Source organism: Rhinoraja longicauda, chromosome 17 (assembly GCF_053455715.1).
Source record: "Rhinoraja longicauda isolate Sanriku21f chromosome 17, sRhiLon1.1, whole genome shotgun sequence".
NCBI lineage: Eukaryota > Metazoa > Chordata > Chondrichthyes > Rajiformes > Arhynchobatidae > Rhinoraja > Rhinoraja longicauda.
This window is the reverse complement of record NC_135969.1, coordinates 12,999,046-13,023,263: the sequence shown is the minus strand read 5'-3', so window position 1 is coordinate 13,023,263 and position 24,218 is coordinate 12,999,046. Positions and strand designations below refer to the sequence as shown.

Here is a 24,218-nt window from a genome sequence, read left to right as displayed (position 1 = left end):
AAGAGTGGAACTAACTAAGGGAAGGGTGGTGGGCAGGTGCGAACTGTAGGGACGCGGAGGGGATAGGGGATCCTATGGGAGAAGTGTGAGTGTGATTAGGTAAGTGGAAGTGGGGGTTGAGGGGGGAAAAGAAACTATATTGTAGGTGTTTGGGGGGTGCGGGGGTGGTGAGGGGGAGGAAGAAAGGGTTGTGTGATAGGACCAAGTAGATCAAAAGTAGAGAAGGATAAGAAAGGGCCTGAGGGGGTTACCTAAAATTATAAAATCCAATGCTCATGCCATGGTGTTATACACTAGCCAGATGGAATATGAGGTACTGTTCCTCTAGTTTGCATTTGGCTTTACTCTTGCAGTGGAGAATGTCCAGGACAATGAAGTCGGTGTTGTACTGGGAAGATGAATTAAAATGCCTTGCATCAGGAGATCTAAGTGGCCATGGTGGACAGACTGCAGGTGCTCAGCAAAGTAGTCATAGTCTGTGCTTGGTCTAATGGATATAGAGGAAGCCACACCAAGTGCATCAAAAGCACAAGACAAGGATGGAGAAGATGCATGCAATCTTGGACTCACCTGGAAAGATTGTTTAGATCTTAGGATGGAAACGAGGGAGAGACATCATAGAGACAGTGCTACACCTCCTGTGGATGGGGTGGGAGAGTGGGGGAGGGAGGTGTCTGGGATTGGGTAAGAAACACTCCAAAGACGTACAGGTATGTAGGTTAATTGGCTGGGTAAATGTAAAAATTGTCCCTAATGGGTGTAGGATAGTGTTAATGTGCGGGGATCGCTGGGCGGCACGGACTTGGAGGGCCGAAAAGGCCTGTTTCCGGCTGTATATATATGATATGATATGATAATGGATGGCAAGAGATAAACGAAATAGGGGGCCATGGAGCAGAGTGGTCTCGGTGGAAAGCAGAAAGAAGTGTGGGGAGAAAGATATGAGTGGTAATGGGATCATATTGTAGCTGATGGAAATGCTGAAGAATGATGCGCTGGATGAAGAAGCTGGTGGGGTGAAAGCTAACGACCAGGGGAACTCTATCCCAGTTCAATCTAGAGAGTGGGAGGTAGGGTGGGGGGGACAGTAGAAGTGTGGGAAATGGAGAAGCTGCTGAAGGTTCCAACACCCACAGTGGAGAAGCCATATTTTCTGAAAAAGGACATCTTAGATGTCCTGGAGTGGAAGGCCTCATCACTAGAACAGATGCAGTAGAGAAAGAGCTCACCAACAACACCAGCGTTATCGGATGAATTACAGATGATGATGAGTCAGAGTATAGACGTGAGATTGACCGACTGACCAAATGGTGCCAGCTCAACCTTGCCCTCATTGTCAGTAAGACCAAGGAACTGATTGTGGTCTTTGGAAGAGGAAGAATGAGGACCCACAAACCTGTCTACATCGATGGGACAATGGTGGAGAGAGTCAAAAGCTTCAAATTACTGGGTGTGCATATCTCTGAAGATCTTTCCTGGACCCAGCGCATATACAGAAAGCCCATCAACCCCTCTACTTCCTGTAAAGATTGCAGAGAATCGGTAAGTCAGAGAACATCTACAGGTGTACAGTAAAGAGCATCACGGCCTGGTTCAGCAACTTGAATGCCCAGGAGCTAAGACGACCGCAAATAGTGGTGAACACTCCCCAGTCCACCATGGGTACTAACCTCCCCACCATTGAAGGAATTTACAGGATTCCATGCCTCAAAAGGGCAGCCAGCATCATCAGTGACTCTCACCACCTTGGCCACACTCTCATTTCACTCCTGTCATTGGGAAGATATAGGAGGTATGAGGTACAAATCCTTAGCTCCCTGAAAGTGACACTAAAAATAGATAGGGTGGTAAAGAATGCATACCGCACGCTTGCCTACATCGATTGATGGAAAATCAAATTGCCCTACTTAAAACACTGTTTTGGGCCACATTTAGAGTATTGGGTGCAGTTGACACCCATATGGAAACCTGGTAGAGGATGCAGTGGAAGTTCACCAGGCTGTTTCCTGGATTGGATATATTAACCATAAGGAGAGGTTGGACAAACTTGAATTGGTTTATCTGGAGTGTCGGAGGCTGAGGGGTGACCTAATAGAAGCATACAAAATCATGAGAGGCATAGATGGGGTAGATAATCAAAGTCTTTATTCCCAATGTCAAATATTAGAGGGCATAAGGTTAAGGTGGGGGGGGGGGAGTTTAAAGGAGATGTGCGAGACAAGTATTTCCACACAGAGTGGGAGGTGCCTTGAACATGTTGACATGGGAGATGACAGAACAAGTTTTGATAACATTAAAAAAGGCATTTAGATAGATACAATGAACAAGCAGGATTTAGAGGTGTACAGACCATGTGCTGGCAGGTTGGTATCAGTGTCGGTGCAGGATATGTTGGGCTGAAGGCCTCGTTGCTGGGCTGTGCTGTTCCGTGGATCAAGTTAAAGCCATTTAATTCGCTTTTTTGTTTCCTCAGAGACAAATATGCCTAGTCTTTTGAAAATTATGACTTTAATAAAAAGTCAGTATTGCTTGTCTGCAATTTTGTTTCAGTGTTCGTCTTATTTGGAACTTAGGTGCAATTATCAAAATTCACCCTGCATTTAGGTGGAGTCTTATCTCTAATCAGTTTCTAATTATATTGTGTAGGAACTGTAGATGCTGGTTTAAACTGAAGATAGGCACAAAATGCTGGTGTAACTCAGCAGGACACGCAGCATTTCTGGAGAAAGGTCGAAACCCTTCTCTGACTAGTCTAATTATATTGTCATTGAATAAAATTAACCTCATCATTCTTCACTGATTTAGCACAGACCGCGATGCAAAACGATAACATCCTACAACTGTGGAATTAAAGAAAGAACTGCAGAACAAGATAGTGGCACTACATTGATCGCTGTAGTTAATCGATGCCATGGTTCAAAGAGAAAAATAAAAATAATATTCAGCTGGGTGGATTTATTTGGAAAAGGCAGTGCCAGTCTGAAAGAAAATGTGGGTTTCCAATGTACATAAAAATTCACAATCACATGCCAGATACTGGGAAACAGTATTTGATTCAGAAACATTAACTCACCAATATGTAGCCCACTCAATGTTCAAATGATTTGTTGAAAGAATAAAAAGTAATATATCACAGGAACACTTTGCTTTATTCTGAAGAATTGATGTAAAGGAATTGATGAAATATAGCTGGCCAAGAACTTTTGGCAGCTAGGAGTGTTCTTGATCAAACATTTTACTCAAAGGTAAACATTTGGCTCATTATTAGTCCTTTTATACTAGACCAATCCAAAATTAGTCATGCTGACCACATTTTTTTCCATAATTTGTTTATTTGGCCAGTTTAAATATTTATTTATTTTTACCTTTAAAATATACAGTGTAACAACCACTCCATGTGAATTCATGTTCCAATAATGCTTTAATGGAATACACTTTCCCCCAGGTTATCTCTTCACTCTTTGTGACTTTTTAAATCAAATTACGTGGATCATGTATTCATTCAGCCAAAAGTCTGTAGCCTCCTTTTGCTCTGGTATTTTATTTCATTCTTCATATGTGTAAATTATAATGTTTTATTCTTAATTGTTTACTGTATGACATGTTGTTACGTGAGCAAAGCACCAAGGCAAATTCCTTGTATGTATACACACTTGGCTAATAAAATTTATTCAATTCAATTCAATTATTAATCAGGGGAAAGAATGTCTCCCTGTTCAGTCTGCCACTGCACCGCCCTAATTATAAAAAATAGCTTTAAAAGTTAATGCAGTAGTTTTTCCTCTCTAATTGCCTCATTTAGAAACAATTAAAAATATTTTAACATTATTTAAGGGCTTTTTTTCCCCCCCACAAATCAATGGTGACTTTAATTTTCCTGTCTAATGCTGGCAATATGCAATAGCTTCGAAATACCTGTTGTATCTGTGCCGCTCCCAGGATAATCTATATACAGTGTGGGTTATAGCAGCACAATATGAAGACAGGAGTGGTGTCACTGTATAGTTCATTCACATAACTGATGTGTCCATTCTTCACTTAACTTGAATGCAGACTAAGCTCTTCATCCTAAGAAAGACACAAAATGCTGGAGTAACTCAGCAGGACAGGCAGCATCTCTGGAGAGAAGGAATGGGCGACGTTTCGGGTCGAGACCCATCTTCAGACCTCTTCATCCTCCAGAGCAAAAAACCTGTAACCTTGTCGGCAAATACAACTGTGACTTCTCCAGCTTCCTTTTGAAACCCTCAACAGCTGGCTCTGGAGTCTGTAAGTATACTCATGGCCTTTCACAAATTGTTCCTTTCAGAATGTGAATCCAGTAAAATGTTTTCACAGAATTGAACTTACGAAGAATTTGCATTTTTTTAAACTTCACAACAGTGTTGAAATAAATTGCATAAGTTTCTGAAACAATATCAGGTTAAAAGTTTTTGTAAATGTAGTGTATGTGTGCAAAAGTTTGTAAAACATTTTGAGATGTGCTTAAAGATTGTAAAGGAGGTTTAAGCTCTTTTTGTGTAGGAAAGAACTGCAGATGCCGGTTTAAATCGAAGGTAGACACAAAATGCTGGAGTAACTCAGCGGGACAGGCAGCATCGCTGGAGAGAAGGAATGAGTGACGTTTCGGGTCGAGACCCTTCTTCAGACTTCAGACGTTAAGCTCTTTTTAATCTCTGAGTTTCAGACTAACTGGAGGATGTCTTGCCTTTTCAACATTTTTATTTTTAATTGAAAGACACAGCCACCAACTCCATGCTGTCCATCGATTATCTGTTCACACTGGTTCTGTTATCTCACTTTTGCAAACACTCCCTAGATACAAGGGGCAAATTGTAGAAGCCAATTAACTTAACCATTTTATGGGTAACAAGATGCTCCAAATGATGTTTTGTTTATTAAGTTTTATTTATTCAGTTGAGGAGGGAAAGCATTAATAGGAACCTGAAGGGCACCATATTTTACACAAAGTAAAAGTAGGTAAAAGTAAAAGACAAAGTAGGTATATGGAACGAGCTGCCGGAGAAGGTAGTTGATGCAGTACTATCACAATATTTAGACAGGTACAAGCATAGGATAGGTTTGGGGGGATATGGGCCAAACGCAGGCAGCTGGGACTAGTGTAGATTGGGCAGCTTGGCCAACGTGTGCAAGTCGGTCTGAAGGGCCTGTTTCCGTGCTGTATGATTCTATGACTTTCAATTGGGCCGCCATCATACAGCGGCTGTCTGATGAGGATCTCCCTTGATTGTTCCTAAAACCACAGAGGACTACGAACAAAGCAACTTCAAACTTTGGAGGTTAGCTTTGAGTGGGCATCTTGCACTGACTACAACTCCAGGTCATCACTTTGTTTCTCTTCCACAGAGGTTGCCTGACCTTCTGGGTATTTTAGGCATATTCTGTCAATGGCTTTGCTGAATGTGCTTAATTCAGCGTACATTTCTTACACTACTTTTATCCACATTTATGGACCTTAAGAGTTCGGCAGCACAATGGTAGAGTTGATGCCTTACAGCACCAGAGACCCGGGTACAATCCTGAGTACGGGTGCAGTCTGTATGGAGTTTGGCCGTTCTCCCAGTGAGTTTTCTCTGGGTGCTCCGGTTTCCTCCCACACTCCAAAGATGTACAGGTTTGTCGGATAATTGGTTTTGGTAAAAACTGTAAATTGTATGTGTAGGATAGTGTTAGTGCACAGGGTGATCATTGGTTGGTAAGAGTCGGTGGGCAAAAGGGCCTGTTTCCATGCAGTATCTCTAAAGCAAAAAGTTTGGCCACAAATGGTGGAAAATTACCTTGTTTTACTTAATTTTTTTATCAAACCTCTCGTTAGCTGCACCCCAGTGTCTTGGCACATTTAGCGCATTTAAGACCACTAAAATTCCAGCCAGAGACTGCTATCCTCTCTGACTTCATTCAAAACCCACAATTCATGACAATTACCATGAGTTATGCTAACTTTGTTTCAGAATCAGTTATTTTCACTGTAATCTTAAGAAATATTCCCAATTCTCAATTGTTTAACTTGATTCTAATATTCCTTGTTTAACACCACCATTTCATACCACAGTCATAAACCTCAGGAATGCAGCTTGGTTTAGCATCCACGATGATTGAAACATAAATCATACAACTAGTTCAAGAGATCATTCAAGAAAATAATTGCCAGGCGAGGAAATGGAACCATAAAAAGCAAAAAAGGACTGTAAACGCTAAGAAACCGTGATTCATGCACACAACTTACTTCAAGCAATGAAATTAAATGAGAATATTGTTGCTTAGAAAAATAACAGGCAGCATATCGTGAATGGAGTTAATAGTGGGTTTCACATGTATAAAAGTATTCAATTCTGTTCTTTAGTTAATACATGCTAGAACATTGTCTGAAGAAGGGTCTCGACCCGAAACATCACCCATTCCTGTCCCGCTGAGTTACTCCAGCATTTTGTGTCTACCCTAGAACATTGTTAGAAGGGTCGAGACCCTTCTTCAGACCTGGAACATTAATGTCAGTTCAAACATAATCTAATAAGACCTCTTGCCTCTCGCATTTACATTGGACATTTGTCTACACCATACTTAAAAGAAAATAATTCATACAATTCAACTATTCGTAGTTGTTATTCTGAAATACCAACTTAAACAGCCTCTCATTCTTTGAAACCACTTCCAACCAAACCTCGTGGTTCTTTTAGAACATTTTCCAATGTACTTCATTTGGCACCAGTTAATTCAAGGCAACTTTCAAACATATTCTTCAAATCATTTGGACCAAATTTGATCAAGTTATATGTCTTTCTTCATCCAGAAGACAGGAAGACCTTTAACACATTGGTAAGGAGTCTCCCACTGGTTTTGTGTAGCTTTTCCTTTCCCTTGGCAGGATTCAGGTAAATCGCATACAAATGGGAATAACTTTGAAAATGTTTCAGAAGCACGAGGCAAAGGTGGGGGTGCGGGAGGCAATGCCACCAAATCAGCAGTTGGTGAGGAACGTTGAGGGGGAACAGCTGAAGGAGAATGCAACTGGGACGTTTGTGAAATGGGGAGAGCGGGAGATGGAGAGGACGCGTTGCAAGCATGGGTCTGTCCATGTAACTGTGAAGTATTTAGGGAGCAAGGGGCTGCTTGCAAACCCGGTATTGATGGTGGGAGCGGAGGTGGGGGAGGAATAAGAACATGCTGATCTAACTGGGAAGTGGTTGAGGAACAGGACACTGAAGTCTGAAGTTGCTCAGACTGCAAAGAGGATGCAGTAAGAGATGAGGGAAAAGTCACTGGTGCATTAGGCTGAGAAGATGGGGCAGGATGAGGTGCTGAAGGAAGATTTAGTCGCTGTTTCTGAACAGGTGCAAACACAGGAGGGGCAGGTGGTTGTGGAGCAGGGGATGGCACATGTGGCGATAAACAAGAGGATAGTAGAGAACTACGTGGTGGTGAAATTGTTGGAGGAGCCAACTTTTCAAGGAATTCCATGTTCATGAATGTGCTTATAGACCCTGCATTCTGCACTGGATCAGTGAGTACATAACCCAAGTGGGAATAAAAGTCTTGTTTATCATGAGTAGTGAGATACAGAGTTTTGAATCCTCGGTTTTTAGCATAGGCTTCTGTGGCTTCCATTAATTTTCTGCCATAACCTTTGCCTCGAAATTCCTTAGCAACTACGACTGTCTCCACGAACAAGCCAGTGGATTTGCCGACCACAAGAGACAGCTTGCTGTGACCCACCAGTTGGCTCCTGTTTTCAATGCTCGTGCTTCCAGCATCCTTTAGAATCTTTTTCAACACGAGACAAACTGGGAAGCTATTGGAAGATTTCTGCAGTGTGTGAATCCGAGATGCTTTGCTCCTCTTCCATTCTTCATTAATGAGGTCTGCACAGGCCTCCACAAGCTCTGGACAGTAGTGCAGAGGAACTGCTCTCAACTCTTCAGTTAGGATCTTCTCACACTAACAGCAATAAAATGTTAGAATTCAATTAAGCATCAAGAAGCTGACAAAACAAGGCCTCACCTTTGTGTAAGGAGGTCAGGCTGCATTCAAACAGTTTAGGGTTCTGATGCATATATCTTTTATTTGACTCATTTTTCTTTTGCATCCCAATTATGATTTCAGATTACATATGCTATTTCCTGCCATTGCATCAATCTTTCTCTTTAATTGGCTACTTGGAAGTTCTTTGTTTAATTTACGCTAGATGATCCCTTGCAACATTGCACATGGGAAGAAATGAACTGTATGGTGCAAAAAAGTTTGACTCAAATATTTAAAAACAATGCAATGATATGAAACAATAAATTAGCATTAATCTAATCTAAGAAATTAAAGATTAACAAAATAAGCTGTAAATAGAAATATGATTTTCTCTTATTATATTACCATTGCAACAAAAGACTCCAAACCACCACAAACCAAACACCGCCCATGCATCATTTGACACAGGAAACATGAAAAGTTTATACATAGATACTGCACAAAGTTAGCAATTAGCTTTGAATGAACACATTAAGGCAGCACCCGCACACATTAAATTATTAAAATCTAAAACCTTAGATCAGCAAATTCCATTAATACCCAAAAGACATTGTGGTAAATTGAAAAGAATTTAGTGGACACGTGTGAGGAACTGAATGGAGCAAGCAAGAGAAAATTAAAACAAAGGGCAAATGAAACATGGATGAGTACGGAATAAACTGCAGTCGTGAAGATTGAAGGTGGAATTAGAATTGAAGTTTAAGACGGGGCCAAAGGCAAAACAAACCCAGCCTATCCAATCTCCCCCCACAACGCAGGCAACATTCTGGTGAATCTCCTCTGGACTGTCATCAGTGCAAGTGCAGTGGCCAGAACTGCGCACAATACTCCAAATGTGGTTTAGCCAGTGTTTTGTAAGGTTGTAACATAACATCCCAACTATTACATTCTTAGTCCCATACTATTTGCCAGCATTGGGTGTGTATCCTTCTAACCCGTGCCTAATTAAGTGTCTGTCTAAATGTCTATTAAAAGTAATTGCATCTGACTTCACCTCCTCTTCTGGCAGTGAGTTCCAAATATCAACCATTCTCTATGCAGAATTGAAGTTTAAGACGGGGCCAAAGGCAAAGGAGAGGAAATGCAAGGATGTGAATGAGTATTGAAGGGTGACACAAGAGACTGCAGACACTGGAATCTGGAGTAACGTACAATCTGTTGGTAGAAGTCAGCAGGTCAAACAGCATCTGTGGAGGGAAATAGTCAGTCAACACTTCAGGTCAGGAATATTGAAGGACAATGGGTCAGACGGGTGAATTAATGAATGAAAGGGAAGCTTTATGTCTTGGACCCTAGGGCAGATTACAGGAGGCCATAATGAATGGACGAGAAAAATAACAGGGTATCAGAGTAAAAAAATATTAGAAGGGATTGTACCTTTAAAAATCAATGGGAGGTACAAGTTTGGAGAGAATCAGACAAAACATTCTAGCAAAGGATGGGACAAAGCTTTCCACACAAATCCAATGAAGCAAGTAAAAGATGGCTGGGTGGGTTGCAACAAAGTATGTAATGGTGCTTGAGGCTTCAGAAGCAACATTACAATGTGTTAAATTACAGAAGGTGAGAAAAGGGAAAATATCAACATAATGAAAAAGTAGACACAAGAATCTTGAGCAAAAAACACAAAATGCTGAGGGTCAAGTTGCACCTCTGGAGAACATGGATAGGTGACGTTTCTGGTTGGAATTTCTTCTTCAGACCTCCCTGCCCAAAATGTTGCATGTGTATATTCTCCAGAGATGCTAACTGACCCGCTCAGGTACTACAACACTTTGTGAATTAATATAAGCAAACATCTGACATGAAGGAAGGAAAGGAACTCGGGTTCTCAGTGTTCTAAGGTGTGGCCTCCAACTGTGGCTAATTCATGACTAGTTGTGGTACGACTGCAGCGATTGTGTCAACAATTTGGTTCCCATTCCACTAAAATGCCCAAACACCGCAGCTCGAGTACAGAATTGTTATATTACACAATTACTCCAAGCTTGTCGTTAACAGATGGCTTTGTTGCATAATGAGAGGCATAGAGTCATAGAGTCCTACAGCACAGAAAGAGGCCCTTCGGCCCATCGTGTCCGTGCCGCCCGTTACCAAACACAGTCTAATTTTAATCCCATTTTCCCGCATTTGGACCGTAGCCCTGAATGTTGTAGCATTTCAAGTGCCCATCCAAATGCCTCTTAAACGCTGTGAGTGTTCCCGCCTCCACCACCACCCCAGGCAGTGAGTTCCAGACTCCAACCACCCTCTGGGTGAAAAAGTTATTTCTCACATCCCCCCGAAACCTCCCTCCCCTTACCCTGTATCTATGTCCCCTCGTTGTTGAACCTTCCACCAGTGGAAGAAGTTCCCCGCCATCTACCTTATCTATGCCCCTCATGATCTTGTACACCTCGATCATGTCCCCTCTCAGCCTTCTCTGCTCCAGGGAAAACAACCCCAGTCTACTCAGTCTCTCCTCATAGCCGAGGCCCTTCATCCCTGGCAGCATCCTGGTGAATCTCCTCTGCACCCTCTCCAAAGCTATCACATCCTTTCTATAATGTGGTGACCAGAACTGTACACAATACTCCAGCTGTGGCCTCACCAGTGTTCTGTACAATTCCATCATTACCCCCCTACTTTTATATTCGATGCCCCGGCTAATGAAGGCCAGTAACCCATATGCCTTTTTAACCACCCTGTCCACCTGTCCTGCTGCCTTCAAGGACTTGTGTACCTGTACTCCAAGGTCCCTCTGTACCCCTGTCTTCCCTAGGGTCCTTCCATTCATGGTGTACTCCCTCTCCAAGTTATTTCTGCCAAAGTGCATCACCTCGCACTTTTCAGGATTAAATTCCATCTGCCACTGCTCCGCCCATCTGCTGAATGATACTTTTTCTATTCTCTTGTGGGGATGGGCAACATTTCTGCTCACTCCCAGATCCTGAACCACAGCAATCTCTGCAATGAAGGTAGTTCCACAGTGAAGATTTGTGACTTAAGGAGTAACTGGGTAAGTGATGAAAGAAACATGCCCCTGCTACCCTTGTCCTCCTAAGTGGTCACTACTGACCACGTCACACAAGCTGCTGCAGCATTCCCTGTGTGTTTCTATTGACAAGTTAGTGATATCACAGAAACATAGAAAATATGTGCGGAGGAGGCCATTCGGCCCTTCGAGCCAGCACTGCCATTCATTGTGATGATGGCTGATCGTCCACATTCAAAAACCCGTGCCTGCCTTCTCCCCATATCCCTTGATTCCACTAGCCCCTAGAGCTCTATCTAACTCTCTATTAAATCCATCCAGTGATTTGGCCTCCACTGCCCTCTGTGGCAGAGAATTCCACAAATTCACAACTCTCTGGGTGAAAAAGTTCCTTCTCACCTCACTTTTAAATGGCCTCCCCTTTATTCTAAGACTGTATTCTATATCCTGGTGCAGGTGGACAGAACCTAGGTTTAACGTTTGACCCATCTACAGGGGCTCCCTGGATTATATATGTTTCCTTGCTGTATCTCTAAAGTCTAAAACTAATTTGAGCCAGGAATTTAAAAAAAGTCTAAAGCCTAAAGTGATATTATATGGGTAGCTTTAGAAAACAGACGTTTCTGATTCACGGTGAAATCGGCTGCAGGGCAGTACTGAGGAACAGAACCCCTATGTAATCGGGGGCCTGTCAGTATAGTAAAACAGAACATATCGGAATTCACCTTCAGGTCTGCATGAACAATAAAACTCAAGGCATGTTACGAGGATTAATCCTCCAACTTTCTCCTTCAGCTCAAAAACCACTACCAAATCAGCTGTTTTGACTAATTTACCCAAAATGCTATTAAAATGGAGATATAATTCATCACTCGGAAATGAAGAGGAAACCAAAAAGAGATGGAGAAAAATAAATAACCTGAGCCTGTGGGAGATAAAACAAAACAATAGTATTCATTTCTTGAAAGATAAAGAGCCATCAATAGTCATAAGTCACAGAATTGTACAGCGAAGAAATGGGCCATACTATTTGCCAGCATTGGGTGTGTATCCTTCTAACCCGTGCCTAATTAAGTGTCTGTCTAAATGTCTATTAAAAGTAATTGCATCTGACTTCACCTCCTCTTCTGGCAGTGAGTTCCAAATATCAACCATTCTCTATGCAGAAATCTTTCTCTTCAAATCCCCTTCAAACTACCCCCACCCCCTCACAAACCTATGGCCTCTTGTTTTCAATACCCCTTCCAAGAGAAAAAAGATTCTGGCTATCTGCCCTATCTATGCCTCTTATAATTTAATATAATTCCATCAGTTCACTCCTCAGCAACCTTCACTCTAGGGAAAAAAACCCAGCCTATCCAATCTCCCCCCACAACGCAGGCAACATTCTGGTGAATCTCCTCTGGACTGTCACCAGTGCAAGTGCAGTGGCCAGAACTGCGCACAATACTCCAAATGTGGTTTAGCCAGTGTTTTGTAAGGTTGCAACATAACATCCCAACTTTTACATTCTTAGTCCCAAACTAGGAAGGCAAGCATCCCATATGTATTCTTCACCACACTATCCACCATTAAGGCTATTGAGGCTGTTTCAATGTAAAAACACAAACAATTCTCATGTCATACACAAATAAGATTTGCTCACTGTGAGAGACCCATGAACATTGGTACTTAATCAGCCTTTTAAAATGGATTCCTGGATACATCCAAGTTCAGTATAAAACAATAGAAGAAAGTATAGATTTTTGATCCTGATGTCCTTTGCTCCACCTCACATGCCCTTTGACTCTTTAATGACTTCCACATGTCTTTTGATCCTGGCTATTTTTGTAGATCGTTAGCAAATAAATACAATCATGAAAAAAATGCTACACGTATGCTGATAGATCCTGCTGCAAACTTTGTGACGCTAGTCCCTCATTTTACAACAGCGTCCACAATTGTGTACACGGATCACTAATAACATTCCACATCTTATCATTACACAGGCGACCTACGCGATCCAAGTGATTGATCTGCACATGTTTAATTCTGCAGAGACAGGGCAAGATTCGAAATTCAATTCCTATAGCAATTCAGCGGAAAAAGAAAAAACATCTATATCCCATGAGCAATAAAGACAGAAGCAGAGAATCTATTAAACCTTTTTGGAGTAAGAGAATTGGAGAGGAACCCAAGAAAAGAACTTGAATTTCAATCTGTAACAAATTTCCATCGATAATCAGTAATAAATGCAAATCCAGATAATGATATCCTTCAGAGCGAGAGTGAAAACGGCAACCAATATCGACACTTGCAATCACTTTCTTAAATCTTCCAATTTTGGAGTACTGTGATTTTAAAAACTCACTTCAAAATATATGTCAGAACACACAAATCTGCTTATTCATTTGGCAGTGTTTGACTTACCAAGTGGCAAATGCCACTGTGATGGAAATGTTTTTCTAGCAACGACTTGGATGAAATCGGTAGAAAGACTTCAGCATTGCAGGAATGCTAATACCAACTGAAGGGCTTAATTGCACCCAACCAGCAGGAAGTGACTGATCCTCTTATGACAGTTCCCCAAACAGCATTCATCAATACTTCTCTTTCTAAAAGATAACTTATTCAGGCATCGTCAAAAGAAAAAAAGTGTCTTTTTATTTGGACAACGTTTAGCCTCGGGTTTTGAAATATAAAGTCATGTTCAGAGTTGTGCTCTTGGAGCGCAGAGAAGTGTTGTAAACATTATGTGTAGTGCAACCAGTTCATTTTGAATCTTGGTTATACAGCTTGGAATGGTGCCCTTACCCCATGTAAGATTTATTCACCTTAATTCCAAGCATTATTTCATGATCCATTTTAGTTATGTGAAGAGATTGGACAGGCTGGACTTGTTTTCCTTGGAGCGGAGAAAGCTTTAGTTGCCCTGATAGAGATACAGAATCATATCGAAGGTATTTATTCACAAAATGCTGGAGTAACTCAGCAGGTCAGGCAGCATCTCAGGAGAGAAGGAATGGGTGACGTTTCGGGTCGAGACCCTTCTTCAGTCTGAATAGAAGGGTCTCGACCCGAAACGTCACCCATTCCTTCTCTCCTGAGATGCTGCCTGACCTGCTGAGTTACTCCAGCATTTTGTGAATAAATACCTTCGATTTGTACCAGCATCTGCAGTTATTTTCTTACATGATATAGAATCATATAGTCATCGAGCTATATGCATAGAAATGGGGTCTTCTGCCCAAATCATCAATAGTCAAAGTCATGCAGCATGGAAACAACCCCTTTGGTACATATCCACCATGCCAATCTAGTTATTTAACTGAGCTAGTTTTACTTACATGTGCCTGACCCGTATCATTCCAACCCATTTCTATCCATATAACTGTCTAAGAGCTTTTTAAATGTTGCAATTGTACCCACCTCTACCACGTCCTCTGGAAGTTGGTTCCACATGTCCACCACCCTCTGTGTAAAAAGATTATCATTCTTATCCATCATGTTCTTGGATAGGAACATCCAGATCTTATCCAAACCAAGAAGACTTGGATGTTCTTAAGCACAAATTGCAAAACATTAGCAGGCAGATGCAGCAACTGGTTAGGAAGGCAAATGGCACATTGGCCTTTATTGCAAGAGGGTTGCAGTAGGGAAGTACCTTTATAATTGTATAGAGTACTGGTGGGGCCACACCTTAAATACTGTGAACAGTTTTATACAGAACAGTATGTACACAGCACAGAAGAACAGGCCATTTGGTCCACAATCTCTGTGCACACTATCCCATCATTTATAATAACAAAACAATTACGGCTAATAGACTAGGATGAGTGAGATTAGTTATGCAATGGGATTCCAGGATTCATAAATAGAAGCACAGCAAGTAAAAAGAGGTTTAAACCAGCATCTGCAGCTCCATCCGACACAAAAAGAGATGAAGTTGGATTGAAACTATGAATTAAACTGATTAGATCACAATAAGACTACTGAGTCCAACTCTGGTCACCTGATTTTAGGAAGGATGTAAAAGTCCCGATGTGGATCTAGGATGCATTTCCTACAATGGTTCCAAGGATTCAGGACAATGGTTCAGGACAAACGACCCAAGGAGAACGCAAAGAAAAGAATCTTATTTTACATGTGTACAAAATCATGAGATGAATAGATCGGGTAGATGTACAGAGTCTCTTGTCCAGAGAAGGGGAATCGAGAACCAGAGGACATAGGTTTAAGGTGAGGGAAAAAAAATTAATAGGAACCTGAGGGGTAAATTTTTCACACAAAGGGTGGTGGGTGTATGGAATGAGCTACCGGAGGAGGTAGTTGAGTTAGGTACTATTGCAGCGTTTAAGAAACATTTAGACAGGTACATGGATAGGACAGGTTTAGATGGGCCAAATGCAGGCAGATGGGACCCGTGTAGATGGGTGTTGGTCAGTGTGGGCAAGTTGACCGAAGGGCCTGTTTCCACGCTGTATGATTCTATGACCCTATGTGGAGTTATTATGTTCACAGTAAATAGATAAGCAATGGAAGGGGAGCAATTTTCATGGTTTTGTGCAAATGGCTAAGTAATGACACTGAAGGAATTATTATTTGAGGAGCTGGAATGGATTCAACAAATCAAATCCTTCACCTTTGCCCTGGATGAAGAGTCTCGACCCAAAAGTCACCTATTCCTTTTCTCCAGTGATGCTGCCTGGCCTGCTGAGTTACTCCACAATTTTATAATATATATCTCTGTCTCAATTATTTTATCAATGCCTTCTAACAGGATTTCAGGAGAAGTAAAAACTACAGGGCAATTAATCACCACGATGATTCAGTCATCAGTATTTTTGTTAGTGCTGTATTTTGAATGCATCTCTTATTTTATAGGAAATATTGTAGCTGACAGGCTTTTCCCTATTTTCTCTCGCCAGATGTATTATTTTCCTGGAAAAAGACAATTACAGATTGGGAACTGCAGTCGAGATTAGGAACATCTAGTTTGTAAAATTAGCAATAAAAACTTTTAATTTGATCTGATCTTTCTCAGATTTAAATTGTGCAACACATCCACCACAGCACAGACCCTTGCACAAGTTCTGTCGGTTGCAATGTCAAAATACTTTGACGGTTAGCTCAAGATATTGCAATAAAACAAATCTACCAGATGTAAAGAGTTGATTTATTTGTGGTTTGAAATTTGGGAATTGAGGTAACATAATATTTTTTCTTCAGAAGTCCCTTATGTTCAAGTACGGCTTACTTTTACTCTAGATTTGTGGGGTCTGGGGTGACTGATGAGGCCAACATTGGAAGCATAAACTTTACCTTAGTTGGGGCTCGGGATGTCTAATGGGACAGGAGGATTAGTTTATTTCACACACCTCACACTGGGCCCCCAAAAGTTGGTGGCAAGATTCTCGGTGTCATCCTGAATGCATCTTCTCCAAGATGAGTCAATTGGGATAATGCATTATTTTTTAAGGCGGCTTTGCAAATATCTGGAATATTCCCCTCTGCCCACCTGGTAATCTTTTCTCCATAGGGAGCTTGGAATAGAGTGCTTTTGGAATCTGGTATCACACCTGCCTAACCACTGACATAGGCAAAAGTTAGATAGTTTGCATTGAGAATGGATAGCAATACTAACTCACTTTCACGGTACAGTTTCAACTCAGTAAAATGTTCAAAGGCGCATCACAAGAGTGGCATTAAACAAAACTTGAAACAGAGCCTCAAAAATAAATATCGGACAAGATTAAAAGACCACTTTAAAAGTGGTTATGGAGCTGCAGCGAAAGGGAAATTTAGGATGAAATCTCAGAAATCAGGACCAAAAACAACTGAAGTCAAAGTCACCAATGGTTAAAAAAAAATGGATATGCAAAAGGCCAGAACTGGAGCAAATCAGAAATCTTTAGAGGTTTTATGGGTGAAGAGGGCCAGAGAGATAAAGTAGCAGCCTACAGAGATTTGATAACAAGGTGAGAATTTTAAATTCAAGCCCAAATTTTGAATTCAAAGAAAGTCTTTGGCATGCTTGCTTTCATCAGCCGAGGCATGAAGAGTACAAGAAATTTCTGGTTGCCACACAACTGGAAAGATGTAATTAATCTAGAGGGAGCAGAAATAATTCTCAAATATCTAGTCTGAAGTCTGAAGAAGGGTCTCGACCCGAAATGTCACCCATTCCTTCTCTCCAGAGGTGCTGCCTGTCCTGCTGAGTTACTCCAGCTTTTTGTGTTTATCTAGAATTCTCAAGGATGTTGGCTGAAATGGAGGGCTTGAGATAGAGAGAGAGATTGGATGGAGTGGGACTTTTTTCCCTGGAGCAAAGGAGACCAAGTGGCGACATGACAGAGTAGTGTAAAATTACGAGAGGCATAGACAGAGTCGGTAGCCAGTGTGTTTCCATGGTAGGTCTGTTTAAAACTGGAGTGCATATGTTTAAGCTGAGAGGGAGGTTTAAAGGGAATCTGAGGGGTATATTTCTCACACAAAAAATAATTGGTATCTGGAATGAGATGCCAGAAAAGATGGTGGAGCCAGGAACAGTAACAACTTAAGAGGCATCTGGATAGATACTTGAATGGCAAGACATAGGATACTGAATTAATGCAGGCAAGTGGGATGAGTAAAGCATGATAATCTGCATAGACGCAGTAGGCTGAAGGGCCCATTTTACGTTGTACAACTCCAAAGCAGGAAAATGGAACTATATACTCCAAACATAACCCTGATATATGGCAGAACAGATACTAAGGACCAGGTGGCCTTCTCCTGCTCCTGATTTTCGTGTGCAGTTAATAAATGAAATAGATAACTTGCAGCAATGTTGTTTGAGAGAAAAAAGGACTTGAATTTCTATAGCAGCTTTCCTGAATTCAGGACAGTCCATAGCACTTCATATGAAACACCTTTAATTTTAATTACTTAGTGTAGTCAATAGCAGGCCTGCCCAAACAGTAACCCGATCATCTGCCTTGTGTTTTGTTAGGCTGAGTGTTGTGTTGGTTGGGGCATGGATAACTTCCCTACCCTTCTTTGAGATGGTACTGTGAGATCCTTTATTACTTTCCCAGCAAAAGAATTGGAACTAGATTGATCATCTGATCTAGAAGCTCTTCCAGTGGTGCACCACTCCCTTAGTACTGTCATCAGCCATCATCACTAGTTGGGATTGTCAGTCTGGACTTTTGTGTTCATCTCAGCAACAAAATCCATTATCAGCGATGAAAATGATGCTGACTCAGATAAATATGACTTTTAAGAAATGCATATTAGACATTCTAATCATCAACAAACTGTGCATTGGGAACTTATCCATCCACCCAACTGATTCAACATCTTAAACAAAAATGACCACTTCCGATCCTGCAACATATTTTATTTACCGCAGCAAGGTGTAATTTTACAGTTTATATCAGGGCATGCAAGTTTCTTCCTACACAAGTGTGAGACATTGTACTTTTGGAGATCGAATGCAAGGGAAAAGTATACAGTTAATGGCAAGACCCTGAACAGCATTGATGTACAGGAGAATCTTGGGGTCCAAGTGCAGCACTGCCTGAAAGTGGCAACACAAGTAGATAAAGAAGGCATATGGTATGCTTGCCTTCATAGGTCAGGGCATTGAACATACGAATCAGGAAGTCATATTGCAGCTTTGCAAGACTTAGGTTAGGCTGCATTTGGAGTATTGCGTGCAGTTCTGGTTGCTCCATTACAGGAAAGATGTGGAGTCTTTGGAGTGTGTAGAAGTGGCTTCCCAGAATGCTGCCTGTTTTACGGGGTATTAGCTGTGAGGAGAGGTTGGACAAACATGGATTGTTTTCTCTGGAGACTGAGGGGACCCTTGTAATTATGAGAGGCATAGATAGGGAAAACAGTTAGAACATTTCCCCCCAGAGTGGAACTGTCAAATAACAGACGACATAGCTTTAAGATACTTGAGGTAAAATTTAAAGGAGATGCATGAGACAAGTTTTTTTTAATAGAGAGTGGTGGGTACCTGGAACTTGCTGCCAAGAGTGGTGGTGGACGCAGTCACGGTGATGGGGTTTAAGAGGTTTTTAGACAGGCGCATGGATGTGCAGGCAATGGAGGAACTTGGATCATAGGTAGGCAGACGAGATTAATTTAGCTTGGCATTACGATCAGCATATTGTGGGCCAAAGGGCCTGTTTCTGTGCTGTACTGTCCTATTTTCATGCAAACAAAGTTTTTTTTACTGTATCTCACTCAGTACACATGACAATAATAGACCAATCCAATCCAAGTTAAGAGTAAATACAAATTGGGTTTGCTTGATTTATACTTCCACCAGCTTCTTTTGCTCATCTTAGCACATGGAAAATGAACTATTAAAATACCAGGTCACCACCACACAATCACTAACTGAAATTGTGTCCAAGTGTGACTCAGTACCATTGGTTGGTTTCATCTGGTTCAGATAAAGAGCATGGACCTCTATTGGTATCCTGTTAGTAAAAACCATCATGGACATTAGATTTTAGCTTCCTGTTAGCCGTTGAATTGATGGTTGTGATCAACCAGTAGATCTTTTCAGCGAAGTCAACAAACCCAGCAGGATAAGGGGCGATGATTATAAAGCAGGAAATAAACGTATCAGTAAAAGATAGAATCATAAACACCAAGAGTTGCTCAACCTCAGTCCTCCTGATTATCCAACTCATTTGCACTGTCAATTCCAAGCACAAGTTCTAGGGATATCTAATTGCTTTTGTACACTAACTGCCTTTTAGCTCTATGTTTAAACTTGTTGATATCTGCACATAACATAAATAAGTACAATAATCAGGTTTTGACCTAACTGAGGATTAGTTTATATAATATGAAATGTCTTTCAAAAGAAAATGACAAGATGAGAGAGAATGCTGATCGTCGGCGTGGAATCGGTGGGCCAAAGGGCCTGTATCCATGCTGTATCTTTCAATCTATCAATCTTGTTAGTTGCTGAAGGATTTTTTGGCCATTTGTTCCACCTGGCCATCTGACTCACCCCTCAGTTGGGGAGAGGAGGCACAATAATAAACAGCTCTGAGACTACCCCAAATAGCGAGTGGAAACAGAAGCTGCTATGAACACTTTTATCAAGGGCTGTGAAAGGACGTTCTCGTTTAGGGTAAGGCTTCACAGAATTCAGAAGACATTAATGTCAATAAATTGTTGTTAACATAGCATAACATATTAAGGGACTTAACAGTAGCGTTATCAGACGACAGCACAAAGATAAGCATTTGGGCATGTGAGCAAAAGCTATGGCAAAGCGGTTGGTTTTAAGATGCTTCTTAAAGGAAGGACAAGCGTGGCAATAAGATTTAGTATTTAAAATGTAAATTTTAAAGGCATTAACCCTTCACTCAAAAGTGCGGTCGTTTGGCTGACCATACTTGGATCACAGATTTACCTCGATCTTTCCCGAACCTAACTCTGTACATCTGTTGACAGCCCCTGTGGGAGGGCTGGCCCAAGTCTTCAACATACCCACGACTGGAAGTACTTTGTCATCAACCAACGGGAGGCATGCCTGCAGCAGGGCAAGATATTAACCAGTAAGAAATACTATTGGGTTGATAAGCCAAGATTAATAAATGAGAGCAGTGCATGCAAGATTATTTTGTCTTTTGTCAATTTTCCCCTCATTCTGTCTGTTGAACGTGCTAACGTTAGATTTACCTAGAAATACCTAGAACAAAAGGAAGCATTTAGGATAAACTACTGTGGCTACTTGATGGAAACAGATATATCTCCTGACTTTGGAGCAATGGGCTGAGACTCAGCCCTTCTAACCACCAGCATCAAGAACAAGTCCCACTCCAGAAAGAGGTATGGAATTGTGAAAACGCACACCTCCAGATTCAGGGTGTTTCTTCCCAGCTGTTATCAGGCAACTGAACCAGCCTATCAACAACTAGAGAGCAGTCCTCAGTTGTTAACTATCTCATTGGCGACCCTCGGACTATCTTTAATTGGACTTTACTGGACTTCATCTTGCACAAAACGTTATTCCATTTATCATGCATCTGTACACTGTGGATGGCTTAATTGTAATCATGTATTGTCTTTCCGCTGACTGGTCAGCATGCAACAAAAGCTTTTCACTGGACCTCGGTACACGTGATGATAAACTAATCAGTGACGACGGAAGACTATTTCCCTTCTTTACTCCTGCTGTTCTATAATCGTTTGTGCGATGGCCTTGAATGAGGAATTTGTTTGGAAATCATGGTTCGATCCTGACTACGGGTGCTGCACTGTAAGGAGTTTGTACGTTCTCCCCGTGACCTGCGTGGGTTTTCTCCGAGATCTTCGGTTTTCTCCCACACTCCAAAGACGTACAGGTATGTAGGTTAATTGGCTGGGTAAATGTAAAAATTGTCCCTAGTGGGGTGTAGGATAGTGTTAATGTACGGGGATCGCTGGGCGGCACGGACTTGGAGGGCCGAAAAGGCCTGTTTCCGGCTGTATATATATGATATGATATGATTAGGGGGAATCTATGAATATTTTGGTTATTTAAAACCATCTGAGCCTGTTCACCATGGAACACTTCTGCTTCAAGTCTTAGATAGACACAAAGATCTAAAGAAGGGTGCTGACCCAAAACGTCACCTATCCATTTTCTCCAGAGATGCTGCCTGACCCACTGAGTTACTCCAGTACTTTCTGTCTATCTTCAGCATAGACCAGCATCTGCAGATCTTTGTTTCTACATTTTGCTTCATGTTTTAAATCATACTCACCTTTGTTGTATCTAAATTCAAAAGATGATTCAACAAGAAATGCCAATTTTGGGGGAGTTACAAGATTTCTACTATCCTTTCTTCTGTATCTTAACAAAAGGCCAGGGTCTAATTTTCGATCATGATCCTTCATGACCTTCCATAGTAATCCATCTTTATAATTTCCACCAGTTCAACTTAATTCTCTGGTGGTGTATGGAGAACATTTCAGAGATTCAAATAAAACTGGAATACAGCAGTTATTTTCAAATTCTATTTTCATAAGAGGGACTTGTTTAAAGTAGGACAGAAGGCAGGAGAAAGAATTCAAGTGGAGGACTCATTCCTAAGCTCCATTGAATAATCTTTACTGAAAAGTTGTGATATGTTGACCTTGGATGAAGAAAAAGTTGTTTTTGACTTTGACAGCAGAGCCCTTGGACACGTGGCTCAGCAGTCATTCAGGCCACAGTAGAATTTCAAAAAATCTTTAATAAATTTAAAAATACAATACACAACTCCACAACATTATCTCCACATTTCTTAATTTCATACACTAAAATATATCTACATATATACTGAATAAGTTGTTTATGAAAGTTCAGCCACATAAAGTTCTCACATATAAAGTTCAGTGTGTGTGTGTTTTTCATTGTTGTTTTTGTGTGTGTATATATATATATACACACACATATACTAAAGTATACATATACTAATAACAACGAGGAGACCTAAGTGAGAGTCTCATCTATAATGGAAGAGGGGTATGACTGTATGGCAAATCAAATTCCTTGTATGTTTTTACGTACTTGGCTAATAAATTAATTACAATTATATATATATATATATATAAAGTTCAGCATGTATATATAAATATAAAACTTTGTATATTTACACATACACAAGTTCATATATTTAGATATACTTTATTATACACACCCACACACACATACATAACTAGTCTGAAGGGTCTCGACCCGAAACGTCGCCCATTCCTTCTCTCCCGAGATGCTGCCTGACCTGCAGAGTTACTCCAGCATTTTGTGAATAAATACATACATATATACTCACACACACAAAGTTCCGTATGGATACATATTTTATATTGGATGGTTTTATGTAGGATGTGTAGGAAGGAACTGCAGATGCTGGTTTCAACCGAAGATAGACACAAAATGCTGGAGACAGTAACTCAGCGGCAGTAACTTCAGTCTGAAGCGGGTCTCGACCGAGTGAGATACTGCCTGTCCCGCTGAGTTACTATGTTTAGTCTGAAGTCTGAAGAAAGGTCTCGACCCGAAACGTCACCCATTCCTTCTCTCCTGAGATGCTGCCTGACCTGCTGAGTTACTCCAGCATTTTGTGAATAAATACTATGTTTACATATTCTGTTGTGCTGCTGCAAGTAAGAATGTCAGTGTGTTATGTTTGGGACATATTACACGCTTGACTCTCTCTGAAGACAACTACAAGCACCCAGACAGTCCCCGCGTGTCGCACATCACCACTGACTTTCTAACGTGTTAGTTTGGTTACCGCTGTCCCCGCACTCGCCATGGATGGTCTGAGGGTGAGGGAGGGTCCGGCCTTGGCGTCCTGCCTCTGGTCGGGCTGCAGAGCAGGAGCCCATGCAGGGCCGCCTGCTGCTGGGAGGAACTGAGCTCCAGCGCCACCTACTGCTGGGAGGAACTGAGCTCCAGCGCCGCCTTCTGCTGGGAGGAACTGAGCTCCAGCTCCGCCTGCTGGTGGGAGGAACTAAGCTCCAGCGCCGCCTACTGCTGGGAGGAACTGAGCTCCAGCGCCGCCTGCTGGTGGGAGGAACGGGGTGAGACCGCCGGTGGCCGAACAAGAAGGCGATCAGCCGGGACGGCGCTACTCGCTGGTGTATTTCGACAGGTATTGCGCCGCCCCAACACCAGTTGAGCGTAAATACGAGAGCGATTTTCAACTGAGACTAATGGGAATTATCGCGGGGATGATCGGGTTAACGTGTGAGGAGCGTTTGATGGCTCTCATAAGTTGTAGGAGCAGAAAGAGGCCATTCGGACCACAAGTCCACTCCACCATTGATCATGGCTGATCTATTTTTCCCTCTCAACCCCATTCTCCTGCCTTCTCCCCATAACCCTTGACATCCGCACTTATCAAGAATCTTTTAATCTCCGCCTTAAAAATGGCCATTGACAGCCTCCACAACCGTCTGTGTCAGTGAATTCCACAGATTCACCACCCTCTGACTAAAGAAATTCTTCCTCATGTCCCTTCGAAAGATACGTCCTTTTATTCTGAGGCTCAGGTCTCTGGTCCTAGACTCTTCCACTAGTGGAAACATTCTCTCCACATCCACTCAATATAACCTTTCACTCTTCGCAGTTTCTGGTTCTGTACTTACTGGAGTTTGGAAGGATGTGGGGAGATCTCAACGAAAGTTACCAAAAAATGAAAAGCTTAGACAGGGTGGGTGGATGTGGAGAGGGTGTTTCCAC

At 41.6% G+C, this 24,218-nt stretch overlaps 1 protein-coding gene across 4 annotated transcripts; it reads right to left on the bottom strand.

The window, feature by feature from the left end:
- Window positions 1-3,001: 3,001 nt before the first annotated feature.
- naa80 (N-alpha-acetyltransferase 80, NatH catalytic subunit) lies at window positions 3,002-23,430 on the bottom strand. Of its 4 annotated transcripts, none has more exons than XM_078414150.1 (4): window positions 23,245-23,430; window positions 20,418-20,537; window positions 14,423-14,467; window positions 3,002-7,956 (listed from the first exon to the last, which is right to left on the bottom strand). In XM_078414150.1, the coding sequence occupies exons 2-4, from the start codon at window positions 20,490-20,492 to the stop codon at window positions 6,790-6,792; spliced, it is 1,287 nt and encodes a 428-aa protein (XP_078270276.1). In that variant the 5' UTR covers window positions 20,493-20,537; window positions 23,245-23,430; the 3' UTR covers window positions 3,002-6,789. The 4 variants fall into 4 exon arrangements, with proteins under 4 accessions (XP_078270276.1, XP_078270273.1, XP_078270274.1 ...); XM_078414147.1 differs by having other exon boundaries at window positions 23,269-23,430; XM_078414148.1 differs by having other exon boundaries at window positions 23,287-23,430.
- Between the last annotated feature and the right edge of the window lie 788 nt (window positions 23,431-24,218).